At 47.5% G+C, this 20481-nt stretch overlaps 1 protein-coding gene across 1 annotated transcript in view; it reads left to right on the forward strand.

Moving 5' to 3' along the window:
* The window catches only part of CTNNBL1 (catenin beta like 1), a 1235052-nt gene that overhangs the window by 470834 nt on the left and 743737 nt on the right, over positions 1-20481 (forward strand). Inside the window, exon 5 of the mRNA XM_069652387.1 lies at positions 8588-8685. Coding sequence (XP_069508488.1) covers positions 8588-8685 — 98 coding nt within the window. The remainder of the gene's footprint in view (positions 1-8587; positions 8686-20481) is intronic.

The following is a 20481-nucleotide window of genomic DNA, read 5'->3' on the forward strand; positions in this document are numbered from 1 at the left end:
ATTATGTAAGATATAACGTGGCGCTGGAAGTAAAGAGAACCAACAATCAATGCTATATTGTCCGACCATTCTAAATAACAGCTATTTCATATAACGCAATTAATATCATTATTTTATTTATTTATTCGTATTTGTAAAGCGCACAGCAGCCCTAAGGCATCGTGGCGCTTGTTACAGAGAATGAGCAATCTTAGTTAGAGTTATACATATATCCTTGTAAATTTTTGAACATTTACAATATAGTATACAAGTACAATTTTTAACATATTTACATTATAATATACAGTTGGAGGCAATAGAAGCATGAATGAGAATGGAGATGGGTGGAGTAAGGTTAGTTCAAGAAGGAGGTTTTGAGGTTTTTATGGAAGGCATAGAGGGAGGTTTCGGCTCTGAAGGTGGTGGGGAGCGAGTTCCAAAGTTTAGGGGCTATGTAAGAGAAACCTATCCCTCCTGCTTTAACTCTGCGGATGTGAGGGATGTGTAGTTGGTTAGCGTACTGAGTTCTTGTAGGGTGCTCAGAGGTGGTTCTGGATATGGTTTCTGATAAGTATGTGGGTGCTGTGTGGTTGAGGCATTTGTGCGTGATAGTAAGTATTTTGAGTGTAATGCAGTCTTTGATGGGGAGCCACTGTGCTGCCTGTCTGGTTTGGGCACTTCTAGGGATGCTCAAAGCTGCTCTAAGGGCATTGATTTGAGTAGTTTGAAGTCTGTGTACATTTTTAGTGGAAGTGCCTGATAGGAGAGCATTGCAATAGTCTAATTTGGCGCCTATAGTTGCTCTGGCTATTGCGAGGCAGTTAGGTTTGGAGAGGTAAGGTTCAATGGCATTAATGAGTTTGGTGCTGTATGCTGAGGCGATGGCGCTAACTTGTTTGTTCATTGATAAATTAGCATCAATGTAAACCCCTAACGGAGGATGAGACTGTAATGCTGGAATTATTTATGTTGAAGTTGGAATATTGGGGTCTAGTTTGGCTAAGGTGGCTTTCTGTCCGAGGATAAGAATTTCAGTCTCATCCCCGTTGAGGCATAGGCCATTAGCAGCCATCCAGGCTTGGATTGTGGCGTACGTTTTGTGTAATGCTGTGGCGTCTTGGTCATAAGAACCAGATAGTGGTAGGAGTACTTGGGTATCGCCAGTATAGTTTGTAAATGCTATACCCAGAGAGTTGACTAGGTCGAAGAGAGGCTTTGTGAAAAGGTTGTACAAAGTAGGGGCTGTACAGGAGTCTTGAGGAACTCCACAGTGTATGGTGCTAGGGTCTGCATTCGTTATGTTGAATACCTTCATAGCTCTGCCCTCCAGGAAGGAGGTAATCCAAGAAGCTGCTTGTTTGGAGAATTGAGCTGCCTGTGTAAGATGAGTGGTAAGGGTCTTATGATTTACCAGATCAAAGGCTGCCGAGAGATCGAGAAGGGGGAGGAGGGCAGGCTTGCCTTTGTGCATGATCTGAGTGATTTGGTTTTTTAAGTCTAGTAGGGCGGTTTCCGTTCCATGTCCTTTGCGGAACCCAGATTGTCCTTTGCCTAGTATTGAATTGGTTTCTAAGTATAGTTGGATGTGGCTATGAGCAGCCATATCCAAGATTTTAAGAAGGAAAGGGACTGTTGTTATAGGCCTATAGTTGCTGGGCTGTGCTGGGTCTAATGAATTTATTTATTTATTTATTTATTTTTCTTTTAGAAGAGGGCGTTCCCATGCTTCTTTGAGACTGTCAGGAACAGTACCTGTCCTAAAGGAAGCATTCATGAAAGCAGTTAGGAGTGGGGGGGGGGTCCTTGGCATATTCCCTAATGATTTTAGGAGGGCATATGTCTCCATTGCAGAGGGAAGGTTTGAGATGTTTAATGAGATCAATGGTCTCTAATTCGGTGATGTCCCTAAAAAAGAATTGAGGGGTGGGAGTCATTGTGTGTGGCTCGTGATGTAGGGGTCATCTGCTGGTTAGGGAGGGCTTTGTAGTGGTCTTGAATTTTTTTGGAGGTGGTCTATTTTATTAAGCATTGCGGACTGAATGCTTGCGGCCCAAGTTTTGTCTTTAATGATCTCATCTGTACTACTAGGAGGTGTGACAAGATCATTAAAGATGGTGAATATCTCTTTGGCTTGAGAATTAGCCTTAGAGATCCTTTCATTGAAAAAGTTTGCTTTAGCTGTGATGATAGCTTCTTTGTATTGGAGACCTATCTGTTTGAAATGGTTTTTAGTTGAGTCATTGGGGTTGGCCTGCCAGATTTTTGGAGCCTGGCGTTTTAGTGCACGAAGGGGTTGGAGCTCGTTCGAGAACCAGGAGTTGCAGTGAAAGGACTTTTTTTCTTTCTTACGTTGGAGTGGAGCTATTGAGTTTGGTATTTGAGTATTGAGCTATTGGATTGGGTTGGGGGGCTGAGTCTGTGGGGGGCCAAAGTCCAGTGGAATGGGGAGCACTCCTCTATCATCAGTAGTGTGTGTTCGAGAGTGCACTGGTGTGAGACTAGAGCGATATGATAGGGTATGAGGAGAGATTGTAGGTGTCATAGCTGGGTGAGAGATTGCACAAGTCAATTGGATGGCTATATGGAGCGCAGCGACGAATGTAAATGTGTATGGGCAGATGTGTGCAATGGGTGAGACCTTGGGCAGCATGATGGGGCCATTTTATACATTTCAACAATTAAAAGGCCCAAAGAATATTATTTTGGTATGTGCTGACTCTGTTTAGAAAAATGTTCCTTCTCTAATCTCAAGAAGTAATAAACCAAGCAGAGGGAATATAGACGGGGATCCAGTAAGATGGGGACAGACAAAGACCCAATTATACAGGCAAGTGTTTTAATAAATGAGATAACTAATCGTAAACAAGATAATGAAACAGCATAAGTGTCCAGTGAGGTAATGTAATAAGACTCAGCAAATTGCACTATAGATTATATTTTAACTGGCTCCAAAAACAGTATGAAAAGGGGCATAAAAGAAGCCGAGAAGATCTGAAAATGAGAGAACAATAACTGAAACATCCAAGCGAAGCTGCCAGCTGCTTACAACTGAAGACACAGGTTTGATCTTTCATAGTCTTACTAATCAAGCCAAGCCAAAATAGAAACAAATTATTTTTTATAAGCACACATTCAATTCAAAATAAATGAATAATTTACATACTCGTACGTCTCGTCCCCTTTCCTCCATCCTTGTGGGCGTCTCCCAACATTGGGACAGTACCGGAACCTTTTGGCAGTGAGAAATTTAGCTTCCCCTTGAAGTTTAGTATATTGCGTTGGGGCACGGCCCCGGGCGTGGAAACGCGGCGCCGATTCTCCACCCTCCCGCGCCTCTACTCGGTCCCTTTTTCCGCAACGGACTGTGTCGGACCTGGCGGCCAGCGCTGAGACTTTTTTAGCTTTCTGCTTGCCCCCTGTTTGTTTTTCATTTCTTTTTTCACTTGCCTTCGGTGCCTCACCTCCCTGGCGCATGTCGGGCACAGCAGGATTCACGAGATGTGCCTCTTGCCACGGCTGGTTTCCAGCTTCCGACCCCCATGCTTGGGGCCAGACCCTGCTGGGACTCATGTGTGGCCTGCAGCACTCCCCGTCGCAGGCATTAAAGAATAGTTTGCCGCAGTGGAGGGAGATTTTCCACACTTCTCCTCCTTTCCAACTTAAGGACTCTCATCAAGAAAAGGTAGGCCCCCTGTTCAGCATGGCTCCTCAGCGCGGAGACTCCTTCCCCGAGGTTCTCACGAATCGGAGTTCCTTGCATTCAGGTTCTGGCAGGCCCGAGGCCTTTAAGGTTAGCGGATCCCAAGCCTCGGGACACATGGGCTCTTCCGGGCAATCTGGGAACAGACCTGAGGCCTTTCAGGCTACTGGCTCCCAGGCTCCGGTGCTCAGGAGCACCCTACCAGGCTGTCCTTGGAAGGACGAACAGGCGCGTCCTCTTCTTCTACCCCGGGGAATAAGGGATCGGCGGGTGTCCCCTCCAAGAGTCGTTGCTTGGCTAGTTCCAGCACGGTTACCGGCACAGGTGCGGAGGGCTCCCAGCCTACCGGAGCACGCTCCGAAGCCATTAACCAGGGCATTTCAATGTCCAGCTGGGGGCTCAGCACCTACCAGAGGGATCTCCGAGGTCGACGTCTCTGCTTCGGGTGCAAGACTGAAGCTGTATACCCCTGTGTCTGAGGCCTCTCCTGGCTCAGAGTCTTCACACCCAACATCGCAGGGCGCGGCGCAAAGTTTCAAAATGGTGGAGCGGCATGTGGCAGAACCAGCCAGGCAGGTGGCTATCTTGGACTCGGGGCCCACCAGTGCTCCCCTCTCCTATGCCCCCCCCAATCGAGTGGGCTTTGCAGGATGATTCCAGCCCCCTTCATTCTGGAAACGGCAGCGGATCTGTTGGTGCAGGTTTTTTGTCCTTGCAGGGGTACATCTACCCATCACAGCTACGCGCGCCAGGCTTCTCAGCGCTTTGACCAGGAGCAGAGGCCCAGGGCCCAAGGGCAGGGCCCATAGGTACCCGGTGGCTAGTAAGGACTGCTTATTCGAATGCTTCCTCTTGCGTTCCCCTCAAATGAAGGGGCTCCTGAAGGACATTGTGAAGGAGGTTATGCCCTAGGCGTCGCCATCCTGGCCTCCTCCCCTGGGTACTCCTCCCATCCCTCCACTGCTTCCGGTCCCGCCTCCGGTTCAGACACTACTGGTCGCAAAGACCCCTCCACCTCCTCCTGTACCATCAACACCTCCCCCTTAACAGCTTTTGCACTTGTCTGAGGCTCTGTATTTGGGGGGGGGCCTCCGGCACCTGTGTCCCAGGGCCCGGATACACCTCGGCCTGTGAAACAAGGAGGGGGGCTGAGGACAACTGGGATGACTGATGCCCAGGACGATGAGCCCCCTGCATCCGCCTTTCATGACTGTCTACAGGACCTGTCGGAGTTCTTGTGGGGTCCCTCTTCCTTAGGAATCCCTCCAGGAGTCAGGGGTGCTCGCAGAGGTCGTGGGAAAATGCATCATGATCCGGTCTGGCACTCCCCTTCAGAGGGATGTGCTGCAGGTGAGAAGGAGGGTCGAGGAGAAACGCAGTGCCAATGCCCAGATGAACAAGAAGTTGGACAGCAGGTTTAGGCTGACGGATGGCTAGCTAATCCTCCTTGCCTCCCCATTCCTCTTTATATTCTAAACCATTGTCTTCGTCATCCTTCACGGGAGCCACCTCCACTTGCCTCCGAAAGAGGACAAAGTCCTTGGGAAACCACTGTTAATCCATCTCAGGGCTTCATGTGCTTCAGGCCAATATGGATGCTATCTTGGCTGCGGCTAACCAGAAGCTGTGGTGGGAGCTCTGGGAATTTCTGCCCGACCTCGCTTTGGACAAACAAGCCTCCTTCAAGGCCAGTCTGTCAGATGCCCTGGCCATTCCGCAGGACCTCAAGGAGTCTTTGGTCCACCACATTCACACAACCAGCAGAGGGCTGTGCCTCGGGGGCGAGATGAGGACGTTGTCCTGGATGCACACCACAAGTGTTCATCCGACCTACAGGGGCGGATCCTAGGTCTGCCCTTTGAAGGAGTGAGCCTTTTTCATTCGTCCACCAATGACGAATTGACAAAGAAGAAAACATTCACTCAAACCACCAATTCCTTGACCACCCGACAAAGCCGGGGCTGAAATACTTCCCTCAATCCCAGGGTACGACCGAGTTCAAACCCTGAACATTCTATGGATTCAAGGGATTCAGAGATTGCTTTACGTGGAGGCCTAACAGGTTCCCCAGCGACAGCAGAAGGAAGCAGCAGAGGATGTTGCATGGGGTTTTATCCGCTACCCCTCCTATGCCCCCGCCTCTGACGCCAAGAAGCAGTGTTGTCTGGGTCAGGGAACACAGCTCGCATGTGGGTGGCTGTTTGGCTCTGTTCCTGTACACCTGGAAGCATCTTTTCAGCAACCTGTTGCTCCTATCTGTAGTCTTCCGTCTGCCTCTTCATGGCTCCTACCATCCTCTCCTCCTCTTCGTCAGATCGGGTCCCTAGCTCTTTGGAGATCTGGGTTGTTTGACTGAAGTATAAGGAATTGTGGAAAAAATGGCCGTAGTCGAGTTCGCCGCAATTCAATGTGTACTTGGGTCAAACAACCCAAATTTAGCAGTCCACCAAACCTCCCCATGTCCCCCCAACTTACCTTTTTGCTGGCCCGCCGCTCCTCCTATACCCCTGCGGCATCAGTTCCGTCCCTCTTACGTGGGTTGATTCTGGCCAACACAACCACCACAGCATGGTGGTTCCTGCACATTGTGAATCTGATGGCCTCCTGCCGGCTCACTGTTACAGCACGCCTGCCTCAAGATGAGGCGCCTTTAGCGCCACCTGGCATCCAAGTGGGATCAGGACACTGGGTCTCGGTCAGGCAAGATCCCTATACTGCCGTTTCTTCTACCCGACCTTCGCTGGTGGCTGATGGATGGCAATGTTTCAGTGGTAGCCCCTTTCACCCGACCAGAGCATACCCTGGTGGTGATGACTGACTCCTTTCTTTCGGTTTGAGGGAGCTACTCTGGAGGGCTTTGCGATCCATTTAGCATGGTCCAGGACAGAAACCCTCCTACAACCATGGCTTTCCCCCTCCCCCCCATCAAGGGGAAGATTTGTGGTATGGAGGGAGTTGTTTCCAGTCACCCGCCAGCTAAATCAAGTGAGAAAAATACAAGTACCAGAATCCTCAGAGCTAATTAACTTGCCAAACCTGAAAAAGAACTGCAGACCTGCCTGAAATAATTAAGAAACTCGGCCTCCCTGAAGATTGATGAAGTCATGAAAACGTGCGTTAGGAGGAGAAGTTAAAGAAGACTGGTAACAGAGCGCCTGCCTTTACATCTTTCTACATTCATCCCAAACCCGCAGTCAGAGGCTGAAAGGGCCCTGCATTCTTTGCACTGCAAAAGAGGGTCATCAGGTTTTATCTTTCTCGGTCGAAAACCTTCAGGAAGTCCGAGGCATTGTTTGTGACTTTTAGCGCCTCCTCCCCTGGTTGTCAGGCTTCTATAACTTCCATCGCCCGTTGGATGATTCAGACCATTCCGGAGACCTATACGGCTATGGGCAAACCCTTTTCTGAGGGGGATTCATGCTCCATGCGGTCAGAGACAAGGCCACAGCAGTCATGTTTCAGAGACCTGCTTCTTGGGATGTTATCAGCAAGGCGGCTACGTGGGCCACTCCGTCATCCTTCTGTAAGTACTACTCGCTGGACACCAGCTCCAGGCATGATGCAGAGTTTGGTCGGGTGGTTCTGAAGAACCTTTTTGCTTCATTCTAGATATGAGGCGGGTTATCACAGCTCCTCCTTACGCTTCTTGTTCGGTGGAATCACCCACACGGATGGAGGAAAGAGGGCGGGTTGTATGAGTAATTAAAGTTACTCACTGTAGTGACTTGAGTACTCCTAGTCCATATAGTCCATAGTCCCCTTTCATCCATACGTTCCACCCACCTTCTCCCACCAGTAGACCAAGGGCTAGTATGGGCAGCCAGGTATCTAAGGATCTGATGTGTTCAAAGGGGATTGAGGTGAGGCGCTGGAAGGTGAGGCCTCTGTGGGGTGTTCCCACGCCAGAGGCAGCGCCCCAGTGCGCTATACTAAATTTGAAGGGGAAGCTCAATGTTTCGCGTCCAAAAAAGGTTCTGGTGTCATCCCCATGTTTAATTTATTTAAAAGGAAAAGATTTAGAAAATCAGTTTGAGAATTCCTGAAGTGATAACACTGTATACCAAGTATATAAATGAAAGGAGCAATTTAAGCACATCAGTTTGGAGTTCCAAAACCTAATTTATTGGCTCACAAAGAGACTTAAATTTTGATTACAACAAATACACTAACCATGATTCGGGGTAGATCGAACTGCTCTGTGGCGGGGCAACACATGGCGGCATACTTTTGTGCAGCACTACATTTTTAAACATGTGCAACAGACAAAAATATTTTAAGAGTGTAAAGTACAATTGCAGCCATTTTATAGTATTTTAGTGTAAATAATGGATTCATGAAGAGTGGATATCTTTTGTAAGAAGGTGTGTGAGCCTGAAATGTGTTTGGTTTTAATTGAGATGGTTAAAAGAACATGGAGAATGTTTGTTTATTTTTTAATAAATCAATGTTTTATATTTAAAAGATTCTTCTTGCAAAGGATTAAAAACAAAGAACAATGTCCGAGCTAAAACTGAATAATTTTTTGCCAATGAAATGTACCCGCGAAATATACTTCTGTCTAGCAACATCAGGAAAGCCTTACAGGAGCAAGCCTGACTTTCTATTTTTTATTCACCGCTGGATAAAGCTAAAGTTTTCATTTATACTGTATAGAGTTTTCTTGGAGCACAGCTCCTAGATAAATCAGACAGATTAAGCGAAATAGGAAGCGCATTTGGTAATTGATAAAGGATTTTGTAATCTTCGCTTTCAAACTCACCAAAAGTGGAATTCACGTCAACTCAACCAGCGGATGATAATTATCTTTTGGCGAAAAAAGTGTATACTGTGCATATGTGACTCAGAAGGAAATTAATGGTAAAGGACGAGCTGCTTAGTTTGGTCATTCTACCCTTAACTATTGCTCACATGTATCCATTGCTGTGGTGGACTTGCTTCAGGAACTGACAGACATGGATACACTGCATGAAAGTGAAGAAGGAGCCGAAGTTCTGATTGACTCTTTGGTAAGTGGATATTTCAGTAATTTGGAATACTGCTTATTCTCACCTGGGCTTCTCTTAAAATATCTGTTGGTTGACCTTTCTTCGCTTCTTGGGCAGAATCCTGGACCACTTGGTAAAATGGGCAAAAAGTGCTGCCACAAATTTCATGCTGGTCACTCGCCCCCCTCTGCCCCCCACAGCCCCCTCAAAACAAATTTCACCTAGTGTATTTTGATACCAACACAATAGATTATTTTTATTTTTTTACTGCCCCATATGTAGAGTTGCAAATTTGTGCTCTGTCCACTTATCTTAATGGACACTTGTATCATCGCTTTCTAGTGCTGGAGGATTTTCTATTGTTCATCATTTTCTTGGTATTTGAAAACACAGCAACTCTCGAAGACCGTTCAAGGCTTTTCATTTTTGTTTCAGTAAAGGTGTATCTCCTAGGGTTGCCACTCCCTATCTCGCCTAGAGATGGGAATTCCCTCCCTAACCCAGACAACCTTCAACCCCGGGGCCTGAGTATCTCCCTTGCACGCACCCAGACCTTTGTGACATAGTGTGGGTAGACCGGGTGGTATGGTTACCTTGTGAATTACTTTGTCTCCCATTCGTAAGGTGTGAAAGGAAGCGCCCCCAATTTCAGCACGATCCTCCCCGCAATGAGAGACAATAAGGGACTCTCCCGTAGTGGGAATAAGACCAAGACAGAGTGCGGGTGAGCGTAAGTGGGAGTTTATCCAAAGAATAGGGCATGCAAAGAACTCTGCAACCTCCGAGAGCGCTCTGTCTGACAATAGCAAAGACAGGCGTATTTCTAATACAAAAAACGTCATCAGAACCTACACACTATAGGGGGCACAAGTTAATTGGGATTGGGTGGCGTCGACTAACTATAGGTGTTGCTGCAGCGTGGTTGGTCTTGGCGTGAGGACGTCACTGGTCAGCCTCGTGGGTTGGGTTGGGCCTGGCAGGCCAGCTTGAGGTCATCCGAGCGGTGTTGGTATGCTGGGGCAGCCTGTGACTAAGATGAATACCTCTCCTGACTCGTTTGCCCTAGGCCATGCACACTGCAGTTATTCAAGAAACGACATCTAAGTTCATCAATAAATCGCTCGGCAGTTTGTCTTATACAATAAACGCAACACATGAGGAATGCACCTCTTGAGAGGTCCGGTGATTGTCGGTTGGGGTGAGATTTACCTGTGTCCTATTGACCGGTATTTTAGGTCGAGGGGCTGAGTTCTGGGGCCTGAGCCGACTGGTACATGCCTGTCTGCCGCGTTAGAAGTTATTATATAAATGGGTCTCTGTGTCTTGTCCCAGTGATGGGGGTCGTTCTTGGGGTGGTCTAGGGGGAGGGTTGTGGACTTTACGAGAGGGTGCTGGTAGATCAGTGGATTCAAAACGTGGGTTTATTACCGTGCTGTAAATAACACAGGTGGTGGGCTGTGGCCTTGGGTGCGGTACCGGGGCCTCTGACTCTCTGAAGCGGCTCCAGCTTGGTTGGGGGAGGTGAGGGAGCGCGGCACAGGCCTTAGCTTCCTTATCTGGCAGGCTTGGCAGGGTGGGAGGGAGAATGGCCTTGCATATACTCACAAAGGTTTTTTCCTCGTGCGTTGCTAACTTTTAAATGCAGACCTTTTATAACGTTCCGCCTTATTTTGATGTTATTTAAACACACATATATATTTCCATTTCGTTACACATTTCTTTAATACAGTCGGTCTGAGTACCTTTTCGTTACCTAACATTATATTTACTACATGATGTGATTATTTTATGTACATTAAACGTTACACGAGGTCGTTCTAGGTTATGGCCTACAGAAATTGATGCTCGCTGCTTTAGGTGATTAAGAAAACATATATGAGTAAGTAAAGGCTATACATTTGGTCGACATCTTTCTCTGTGGTTGTAGCAGCACTAGTCCAGACCTGGGGTGGTATCATGTAACGTTACATCTTTATGGTTTATTCACAGTTTACAGGATCTGTTTAAACCGAGGTAGTTTGTTAATACCAATACTTGAATTATTTTCTACTTTCTTCAGATAGTGATGCTTCAGCTTTTTTTTTCCCGTCACCCCGGCCTCGCGGACCAGGTCATGCAGGGTGCGATATTACATTGTGGACGAGAATAATGTTACAGTGTTAGCATCTCGGGTTAGCTCATATCCGACTTTCTCATGGGAACGCGCTCGCAGCGGATCTACCAGGGCTACTGCGGCGGCAGAGATGCATGAAAGGTCCTCCAAAGGTGGGGGCCTCGTTACAGTGTGCTGAACTCACGCCATGTTTGCTAAACAAGATGGCTTCTAGGCCTAACTGAATTTGGGTATATGCAGGGAACGGATATGTGTGGGCAATGTCGTCGGCGGGTGACCCCTCCTCCACCTGGGCCCGGGTGGCATGAGGGGACGGCCACCGAGTCATGGTCCTCACCTGGGGAGAAGGCTGCAGGTGAGGAGGGCCTCGCGGCCAGTCCTCCCCTACATTTCCCCCCTTTCGTTACTAAAGTAACGAATTCTTTAGCTCTTCTAATCTTCTACATTCTTGCTCCTCTATCACTGCGTCATCCCATGCAGGTGTTCCTTTTCTAGGCATCCAGGCTCTGCATACCCCCCTCAAGTTCTCACCTCTTCTAGCATACTCATCTGGGGTACATGTTAAATATATACAGTCACCCGTCCCTTCCAAGTCTACCCAGACCTCCTCATACCATTCCAGTTCCACATCTCGGGGTTCTTTGATAGTGGTGTGCCATAATTTATCTACTATGTACTTATCACGGCACATAGGCACTAACTGGTATCTGGGAGTGTTATCTGGTCCTGTCTGTACATGTACTTCTTGTGTCGCCTTAATTGTACCACCAGAGTTGCCCATTGTCACCATCATCGCACCGTTAGGGACTGCGTTAGCACAACATCGAAGGCCCACCTGGCACAGGCAGAACACCACGAGGAGGACCACCGCAACTGGTATCAATAATTTCATCGTCATTCCAAGCCAGGAGGGAACCCAGGAGAAGATGTTGTCGAACCATGAGCTGTCTTCAGCCCCACCTTCCAGCTTCATTTTCTCTCCCAGGTTATGGACTGCTTCAATGACGTGGGACAGGGACCCATTTTCTGCGTCTTCAGAAGGTACGAACGTGCAGCACGCACTTCCTATTTTTCGGCAAACACCTCCATCGATTGCTGTTAGCAGGTCCAGAACATACCTGTTCTGCATGGTCATTAGTCGCAGAGCTCGTAATTCCACCTTTATTATGTTGAACCCTTCTTCAGTGTCATTGGCCAGCTGAATCAGTTCCCACCGTGTGATCTGAAGCCATTTTGCATTTGCTCTTGCTTGGACACTTGAAACCAGTGAGGCAAAAAATGTTTCCACGGAGCTGAACAGGCGATACCTGTCTGGGATCTGTGCCAATAAATCAGATGACGCTTGTGATATGTAGTTTGATGCTCGCTTGTTCCGTGATAGCTCCTCTTCTTTCCCTCCGGAGGACAGGACATAGAGGTGTGCTTCTGCAGTGGGAGACGTCTCGTCCTTGTTCATGTTTCCTTGCGTCTTTTTATTTTTGTCGATGTGGCTTTCTGGAATCACCATTAGGGCCGAATGCAAAGTGGCCATTGAGCAGCTGCCACTCCATGCCTGGGGAAGGTGCAAGTAAGCCTGATTCCCGCACACCCAGTATGTGTCCATTAGTGCTGCTGTTCCTTTTTTCATGTCTGGGATGGTGAGAGTTTTGTTACAGTTTTTGTTCGTTCCCATTGCCACTTTTCCTTCTCCCTTGAAACATAGTTCGTTTTGTATTTCACTTTGTAGCTTGAAGGGTTTCTCCATCGCTGTTACCCATGTTAGTTTAGAGATGTGTTCTTTCCATATTGGTAAGCACGTCTTTTCCATCCATCGCAGCTTGTCTGGTTGGACACCTCTCAGTGCTTCCGCTTTGCACAGTACTTCTTCATCTTTCCATTTGTTTTCTGAAAACAGCGTCCCTTGTATTGCAAAGAAAGGTTCTTTAGGACAGACCACTCCAGACGCTTTTGAATAGCACGTTTTGTTGTCCTGTATTATTTTGAAAGAGACATCGTGTGCTTGAAAGGTGTTCTTTATTCTACACAGTGTGAGATGAAGGAGACATTGGGCATCCACAATGGGCAATTCTCTTGGCAACAACACTTTGGGTGTACCTGATGCATGGGGGATGAGCGAACAGACATAGCAGCTTTCATTAGTTGTCTGTTTAGCTGTTGTACTCATATCTGCATACCATTTATTTGCTTGGTGGGGGTGTCGTGGGTCTTCCATCTTGTCTAATCCTAACCCATAATACTCATCATACCCCCTCCTGCTTGTCTCTCTTCTTCGCCTACTTCTCTCCCCCCTCCTATATCTTATAGTTTCGATAGGTGAAAGAATAGGCCCCCCTTTCTCATTTCCTCCCCCCTTTTCCAATTCTTCATATAGGGACTTGTGTTCTGTCATTGTAATTACTTTTCCATTTTCCTCAATAAACAACAAGTCGCTGTTTTGTATCGGGGCGGGAAGGGTAGTCGGGCTGTTATATATTTTAGGTAGGGATATTGTGTCATTTTCCATATCTTTATCTTTTGATCGTGACGGGGCAGCAGTGGGTGGTGCAGTGTAGTAACCCCATACAAGGCGGGATCCATCCCAGATCAAAAAATCACCTTCTTTAATATTCATATTTGTAATTGAATTCGTGCCAGGGGCAAGGGTGGTGTTACTCCCCCCTCCCCCCTCGTTCATCTCAGTAGAGATGAACGCTATGACCCAATGTGTCATTAGGCAAAATATTGAGATGAAGAACACAATAACACACATTGATAAACCGCATTCGTATGAATATGTCAATCTATCTACCAACATTTCTCTAAATCTAACAAATCTATTAGTTGCAGGCTGCCCATCCGATGCCATAGTAAATCCTGTTTGAGACATAAAAGTGCATTAAGTACAAGCATGTAAACATTTAGAACGTTGTGAAATTTTTTCGGCAAAGTATGGGAGTGGGTTTTGGGGGGGGGGTATGTCCACAGACAAGGTAGCTTTACAAATATTACTATCAGTACATTATTTCATACATAAAGAAAAAAGTCGAGAGAGAGAGAGAGAGAAAAAAGAAAACTTCTCCAAAACCCAAAAAGGACCACAAAAACCTTCAACAGTTGTAAAAAATTATATATATATATGTATATACACAGGTTCATTTCAGTACGCATGTCGTGCGCCATTCGTGTTCAGTGTTCAACACTTAATGCACACAAAATTCCCATCATCCATTCTGCACAACTTCATTGTCCGCAGTTGTCTGTGCCTCGTCCTGTACCTCACCTTCCGCGGCGCTATACGCTCTACGTACGTCTGTCAAATGCACCCAGTATCGTAGGCCCTTTACCTTTACTGCTGTGGGTGTGCAAAACACTACCTCATAAGGGCCATGGAAACGTGGTGCATTCCACCTTCGCACAAAACTTCGGACATATATAAGGTCACCAGGCATTAGTTGTAATGGTTTTTCAGGCATTGTCTCTGTTTCTGTTGTGTTCCCCTCCTCTCTTGTAGAGGGGGGGGCTAGTTGCTTTGCAATTACGCGCGCTGCCCGTGTCAGTTTTCTCAAGTACTCTGTGAACTCCTCTCCTAATATCGCTGCACTTCTGTGTGCATCAGAACGTTCACGGAGAGGTGAATGCGCTGTGTGCATTCTCCTTCCCGTGACGATCTCATGTGGGGACAAGTGGTGGTCTTTACTTGGCTGATTTCGTAACTCGAACAAGGCCAAAGGCAGGCAGTACATCCAGGTCTTTTTAAGGGAAAAACACAGTTTTGACAATCTGCTTTTTAACAGACCGTTCATCTTTTCCACTACGCCATTACTTTGAGGATGATAAATTGAACATAATTTGTGCTTTATTCCCAATAGGGTAGTCACTTCCTTGAATAGTTCATTAACAAAATGCGTGCCGTTATCTGAGCGAATAACTTCGCAAATCCCCCAGCGCGGGAACACTTCCCGCACTAGGAACTTCGCGGCGCCCTTCGCATCAGGGCGCGCACAGGGGCCTGCCTCCACCCATCTCGAAAATGGACATACAACCACAATCATGTTGTAAATCTGACATGTCGTGCATTCTAAAGCCAGTCTTGTGACGTGTTCATGGAGACAAGGTGCAAACCAATCTTCTTGTATCTCTGCCATTATGTGTTGCTTTGCGTTATGTGCGGGAAAGTGTAGTTGTTGAAATGCTATTTCTAACAATGTGACTGGCATTACCGCTTTTCCTGAACTTTTTTGTCGCCATAACAAATCAGTCGGCGATTTGCTGCATCCCCTTTTAGTCCACAGCAATTTTTCTTCTGCACTAGCTCCCTCTTGCAGCTCTATTATTTCCTGTGTGGGCATCATGTTGTATCCTGTGGGGACCTCTTGGCTTGCTGTGCGGTGCAACATGTATTCTCCTACTACACCTTTCTGTAAATACGAAGCTTCTTTAGCAGCGGCGTCTGCTGCCGCGTTCCCCAAAGATACAAAATCTGTATTTGTGGTGTGGGCTTGGCATTTTACAATGGCCACTGCCGTGGGGTCTTGCAGAGCCTCAATCAGTTCTTTCAATAGTTCTGCATGCTGAACTGGTGTTCCATCTGCTCGTCGGAACCCTCTCCGCCCCCACCGTGCCAACCCGCCGTGTACTGTCGTTGTCATGTATGCTGAGTCGGTATATATTGTCACTGCGCACCCCTTGGCGGCATGCAATGCTTCTATTAGCGCAATTAGTTCTGCTGCTTGGGCTGAATAGTGGGATGGGAGGCGGTGTTGCACTAGTGTCTCGTATTCATCTTCCTCTAATCGTACAACTGCCATACCCACATGTTTCTCCCCTGTCTCCATATCTATTGATGCTGACCCGTCCACGAAATACACCTCTCCCTCGCTCAGGGCATTCTCAAAAATCACTTGATCCCGACCTTCGTCACCTGTGAACGTAGCGCAGTTGTGGTTTTGCATGTCCTCTACGGTGCACGCCTCTGTGATGAATGTGGCTGGGTTCACTATTTTACATCTTACTATGTGGATGTTTGCGCTGGACAGTATTATTTCATATGCTGTGGCGCGTTGTGTTGTCAATGTGCTCTTTGATCGCTCTAATATTGCAAAGAGTGAGTGTTCCACAAACAGTGTCACAGGACAGCCCATCACTATCGTGGCACTTTTCTCAATCGCGAACGCGGCTGCAGCTAGAGATTGCTCGCACGCGAAATGACCTTGCATTACTGCGTCTAGGGTGCCACTATAGTAAGCCAGTGGTTTGTGCCCTAATGATGTCTTTTGTGTCAATACTGCTGTCATCAGTGTTCCTTTGCAGTGTGAGAATAAGAAGAATTCGCGCCCATAATCTGGATTTGCCAGTACTGGAGCGCTTGATATCAGCTCTTTTAGTGAGTCAAATGCTGTGTTCATCTCTTCTGTCCATTCTATGTGTTTGTTCTCCTGCTGTGCCTCTTTTAGTGCCTGTAACAAGGGCCTCGTGTATGCTGCATAATCCAATATCCATGCTCGGCAATAGTTGCACATACCCAGAAATTTCTGCATCTCTTTTACTGTTTTGGGCTCCCCAACTGCTCTAATCGCCTGTGCCCTGTCTGGTATGATCCGCTTGCCATCCTTTGATATCAGCTGTCCCAAGTATAGGACCTCGGTCAGACAGTATTGTAACTTCCCCTTGTCCACCTTGTACCCTTTATTGGCCAATAATGTCAGGAGTGTTACTGAGTCCTTTCTACACTCTTCCTCAGTTTGTGCACAGATCAATAAATCATCAACGTACTGAATCACTGTGCTTTCTACACACAAATTCCCCAGATCTTCATGTAGTACCCTGTTGAATATGCTTGGGCTCTCGCAATACCCTTGTGGTAGTCTGCAGTGTTCGAACCTCCTCCCCCCTAGTGTAAACGCTGTTAAGTACCTGCTCTCCTCTGCTAAGGGAATCGAGAAAAATGCATTTTTTAAGTCAATAACTGTGAAGTGGGATGCCGTTTTCGGAATGTTGCACAGTATTGTTGATGGGTTCGGGACTAAAGGGAACTCCTTCTGAATCACATCATTGAGTGGGCGTAAATCCTGTATCATCCTCCATGAACCTCCCTTCGCCTTTTTAATCGGGTAAATGCATGTGTTGCATGGGGAGTTTGAGGGCACTATTATTCCTTGTGCTAGCAGTGCATCTAGTGTCTCTCTGATCCCTTCTTCTGCTTCGCGTGACAATGGATATTGTTTTACCCGGGGTATAATTGCTCCCGGTTTCAGTTTTATTACCACAGGCTGAACCTCATGTAATAACCCCACGTCATGGGGGCCATTTGTCCATATGTTAGTGGGTACTAACCTCATGTCGTCATCAAAAAATGCATGTGGTGCCCCTACTACTGCCATTAATTCAACTTGAGTTTTTCGGGCTGTAACTACAATGTCACACGGCATTGCTAGTTCCATCACTATTTCGCCATCTGTCTCAGTGTCTGAAAATAGCTCCTCGTCCGAGAGCTCCCTCAGTGGGATATTTGCATTTGTACACAGTACTGTCCGCCACTCACATCCTTCCATGTCAACGCCAATCACACATATTCTGTTTGCTGACACGTGTACTGCGTGTAAATCCAACGATACCACTGACCCGAGAGCAGTGTCGGGGCTTGCTATGGGGCGGAAGAGGAATTCGGCTGGAATCCTCCAATCCATCCTTTTTAGTTCTGGTACTATGAGAGCCAATGTTCTCATGCCCTCAACAAACATCTCCTCGTTTCTTGGTAACCCTCTGATCTCTTGCATAATTGTGTGGCCGTGTATTACTGCTAATATGCGGAGGGGGCATATGCCTGGCGTCGAACATACGATACCGCTCCCTGTGAATGATATTGTCATATTTAGTTTGCTTAAGAGATCTCTCCCCAGCAAATTAATGGGAGAGTGTTCATAGTACAGTAAGGGTGCTTTCACTGTTTTACCCCCCACTGTCACATCCAATACTTCTGTGTAAGGAACTTCAATTACAGCCCCAGAGAACCCCTGCGTCTCTAACGTTCTATTAGATAACGGGAACCGGCCCTCTCTAATGCATGATTTCTCCGCTCCCGAATCCACCATGAATATGAACTGCTTGTCTCCTATCTGCGCTCCTATCAATGGTTCCTCTGATGCATTGTGGGTCGTAGATAGTACTGGACACGCAAGTGCTCTCTGTGGGCTGTCCTATGCGGGGTGTCTCATTGCCCCCCCTTGATCAAAAATGTTCCCCGAAACTACTGACACCCCGCTGTAAGGTGCGGGAGCAGGTGCTCCGTTAGCTACTGTGGCGAAAGTGTTACCTGGCGTGTATTGCATATTGTCATTATTCTGTGGGTGGTTTTGTGTCCTGTACTGATGTCCGTGTAGTTGTGCGTTACTTCTTTGTCCTACATTTTCTGGTTGTTGGTATTGTCCCATGGGGAGGCCGTAGGGGCTTCCTGGGTGGGGGTGACCGTACTGTTCTGTCTCCTGGAACCCGTTGTTTTGTCTGCTCCTGCACTCTCTTGAGTAGTGCCCCCATCTCCCACAATTCCAGCAGCTCCCCTGTGGACCTCTGGGACCCTGCCACCCGTTACCTCCCATTCCTCCATACCCTTGTCCTCCTCTTCGGCCCCGGTACCCACCTCTTCCCCCTCTTGGGGCCCACTCTTGCCACGTTGGACCTCCGTTCGGCTCCTGCTCAGTCCACTGTCGTTGTCCTTGTCCTGCCCAATTTGCTGCTATTCTTCCTTGTATTGCTATTTGCCCCTCCTCTCCTTCGTCTCCCTCCCTCATGAGTGGGAGTCCTGCTACCGCTGCTGCAACCTTCACTAGTTTTGATTGTACCAACTTTGCCTCGTCTGCCAACCTTTTCTGTGCTACTTCCCTCTCTCTCTCTTTGATCCTTTTGCAATGGTGCACTATTATACTTTGGATCTCTGGCCACCCCTTCGCCTCAACGCCCGCTATCTTATCGAGTGCCTTCTGCACCTCTTTTGGGAGCCCTCTCTTAATGATAAAATAAAATAGAGATGTGGATTGGTGCCAGGGCGTGCCCGTTTCCGCTCTCCACATCTCCTGCACCCGGAGAATGTAATCCATAGCATCCTCCCCGTCATTCATTGTACATTGCATTACTGACTGTAAATCAGGGGTATCTGGGAATGTCTCCCGCAGCGCGTCCCACACCCTTGCTCGTACTGTATTAAAGGAAGCCCCATCATGACGATCACAATCTAACGTCACGGCCGGGAAACCAGCCTTAGCCCATACTCTGTCCGCTTGATCTCCTACTGCGGTTACTAGTAGGCTTTTCACATCGCCTACTGCCAACGGTATGCCGGCGGTATGTTTCTCAAATGCATATATCCACTTGCTCGCCCCTCCTGACAGCTGGGGCAATAATTTCATTAAATTAGCCTTATCCATCTGAGCCCATGGTATATAGTTTGGTCTCCCCCCCCCTCTGTGTATCAATGGAAGTTGTAACTTCCCTTTTGCAGTTGCACCCTCCCTTTCCTTAGTCGCTGCTGACTCCAATGACGCCATCTTCCCCACCCTATTTCTTAGTCGTCCCATCCATTCGTCGTCTATAGTCCCTAGTGAACATGCACCGTCCACTTCCTCGCTTTCCCCTCCCACTGCCATACTCAACCTATCACTGTCATCCAACCCTCCTCTGACATCACATAACAAGTCCTCTCTGATCCCTCTCTCTCGTGATACATCACCAATGCTCCCTTCTACTGCCCCTACCTCTATTATTCGTGTCGGCTCTTCCTCAATCCTGAACAGTATTTCCCCCTTTTTCCATCCTTCCTCAATCTGTCTACCTTCGCTCGACGCTCTAGACGTGCGTCCTGATTGTGTGGGGGCACACGCTGTGCGCTCACATATGTCTTTTATTCTTGCGAGTTCATCCCTTGCCACAGTAAGCCTTGACTCTAGGTCACTCGTTAGCTTCTCTATATCCACCCTCTGTGTGCTTCCCTGGGCGCGCTCTCTGGTGCTTTCGTATGGCGGGGGGGCTGTTGGTCTTTGTGGTGTACCAGTTGTGTGGGGAGGCACATACGTAGGGTCACTGTATCCTGCTGCGGGGGCTGGTTTAGGTAATATCGGGTACAAACTAATCACCTCCGCAGGTTGTGCTGTACTTAGCTGTTCCTTTTCCTCTCTTGGAATCATCAATGGATTATCTGTGGTGGAAGGTAGATCAATATTTGGTGCCGGGGCTTTGGGTGGGGGTACCTCCTCAAACAATCTCCAGAGGTCTAATATCTCCTTCCTATTTTGCCATTGTTTCCCCTTATACTTGAGGCTAATGCATGTTCGTACCATATCAAGAACGCTTTTGTCAAAAGACCCTCCCTCGGGCCAAATCTGGGGCAGACCCTCCCCCTTCAATTCTGTTACCCATTGATCGTGATATTTATTTATTCGTTCAGCGTATCCCGGTAAGCTCTTACAAATATGTGACAAGGGAGTTTCGGCCCCCATCCTCTAAATCACTAACACAGCCGTGTCCACCTTCTTTACTTTTAGTTAGGTGTAAATATGTGTATGTATACCTTTATGGCACAGACAAGAGCGGACGTCTCAAATATTATCACCCAAGTTTATTCACTGCGCAAATCCTTTCGCACTCACCATAGCTCATCTCCTTCCCATTCCCATACACTCTCATGTGATTCCGTTTGCAACTGATCAAGTACTAGTTATGGTCAACACTCTCTG

This window comes from Ambystoma mexicanum, chromosome 3p (assembly GCF_040938575.1).
Source record: "Ambystoma mexicanum isolate Mex_15411 chromosome 3p, UKY_AmexF1_1, whole genome shotgun sequence".
Classification (NCBI taxonomy): domain Eukaryota; kingdom Metazoa; phylum Chordata; class Amphibia; order Caudata; family Ambystomatidae; genus Ambystoma; species Ambystoma mexicanum.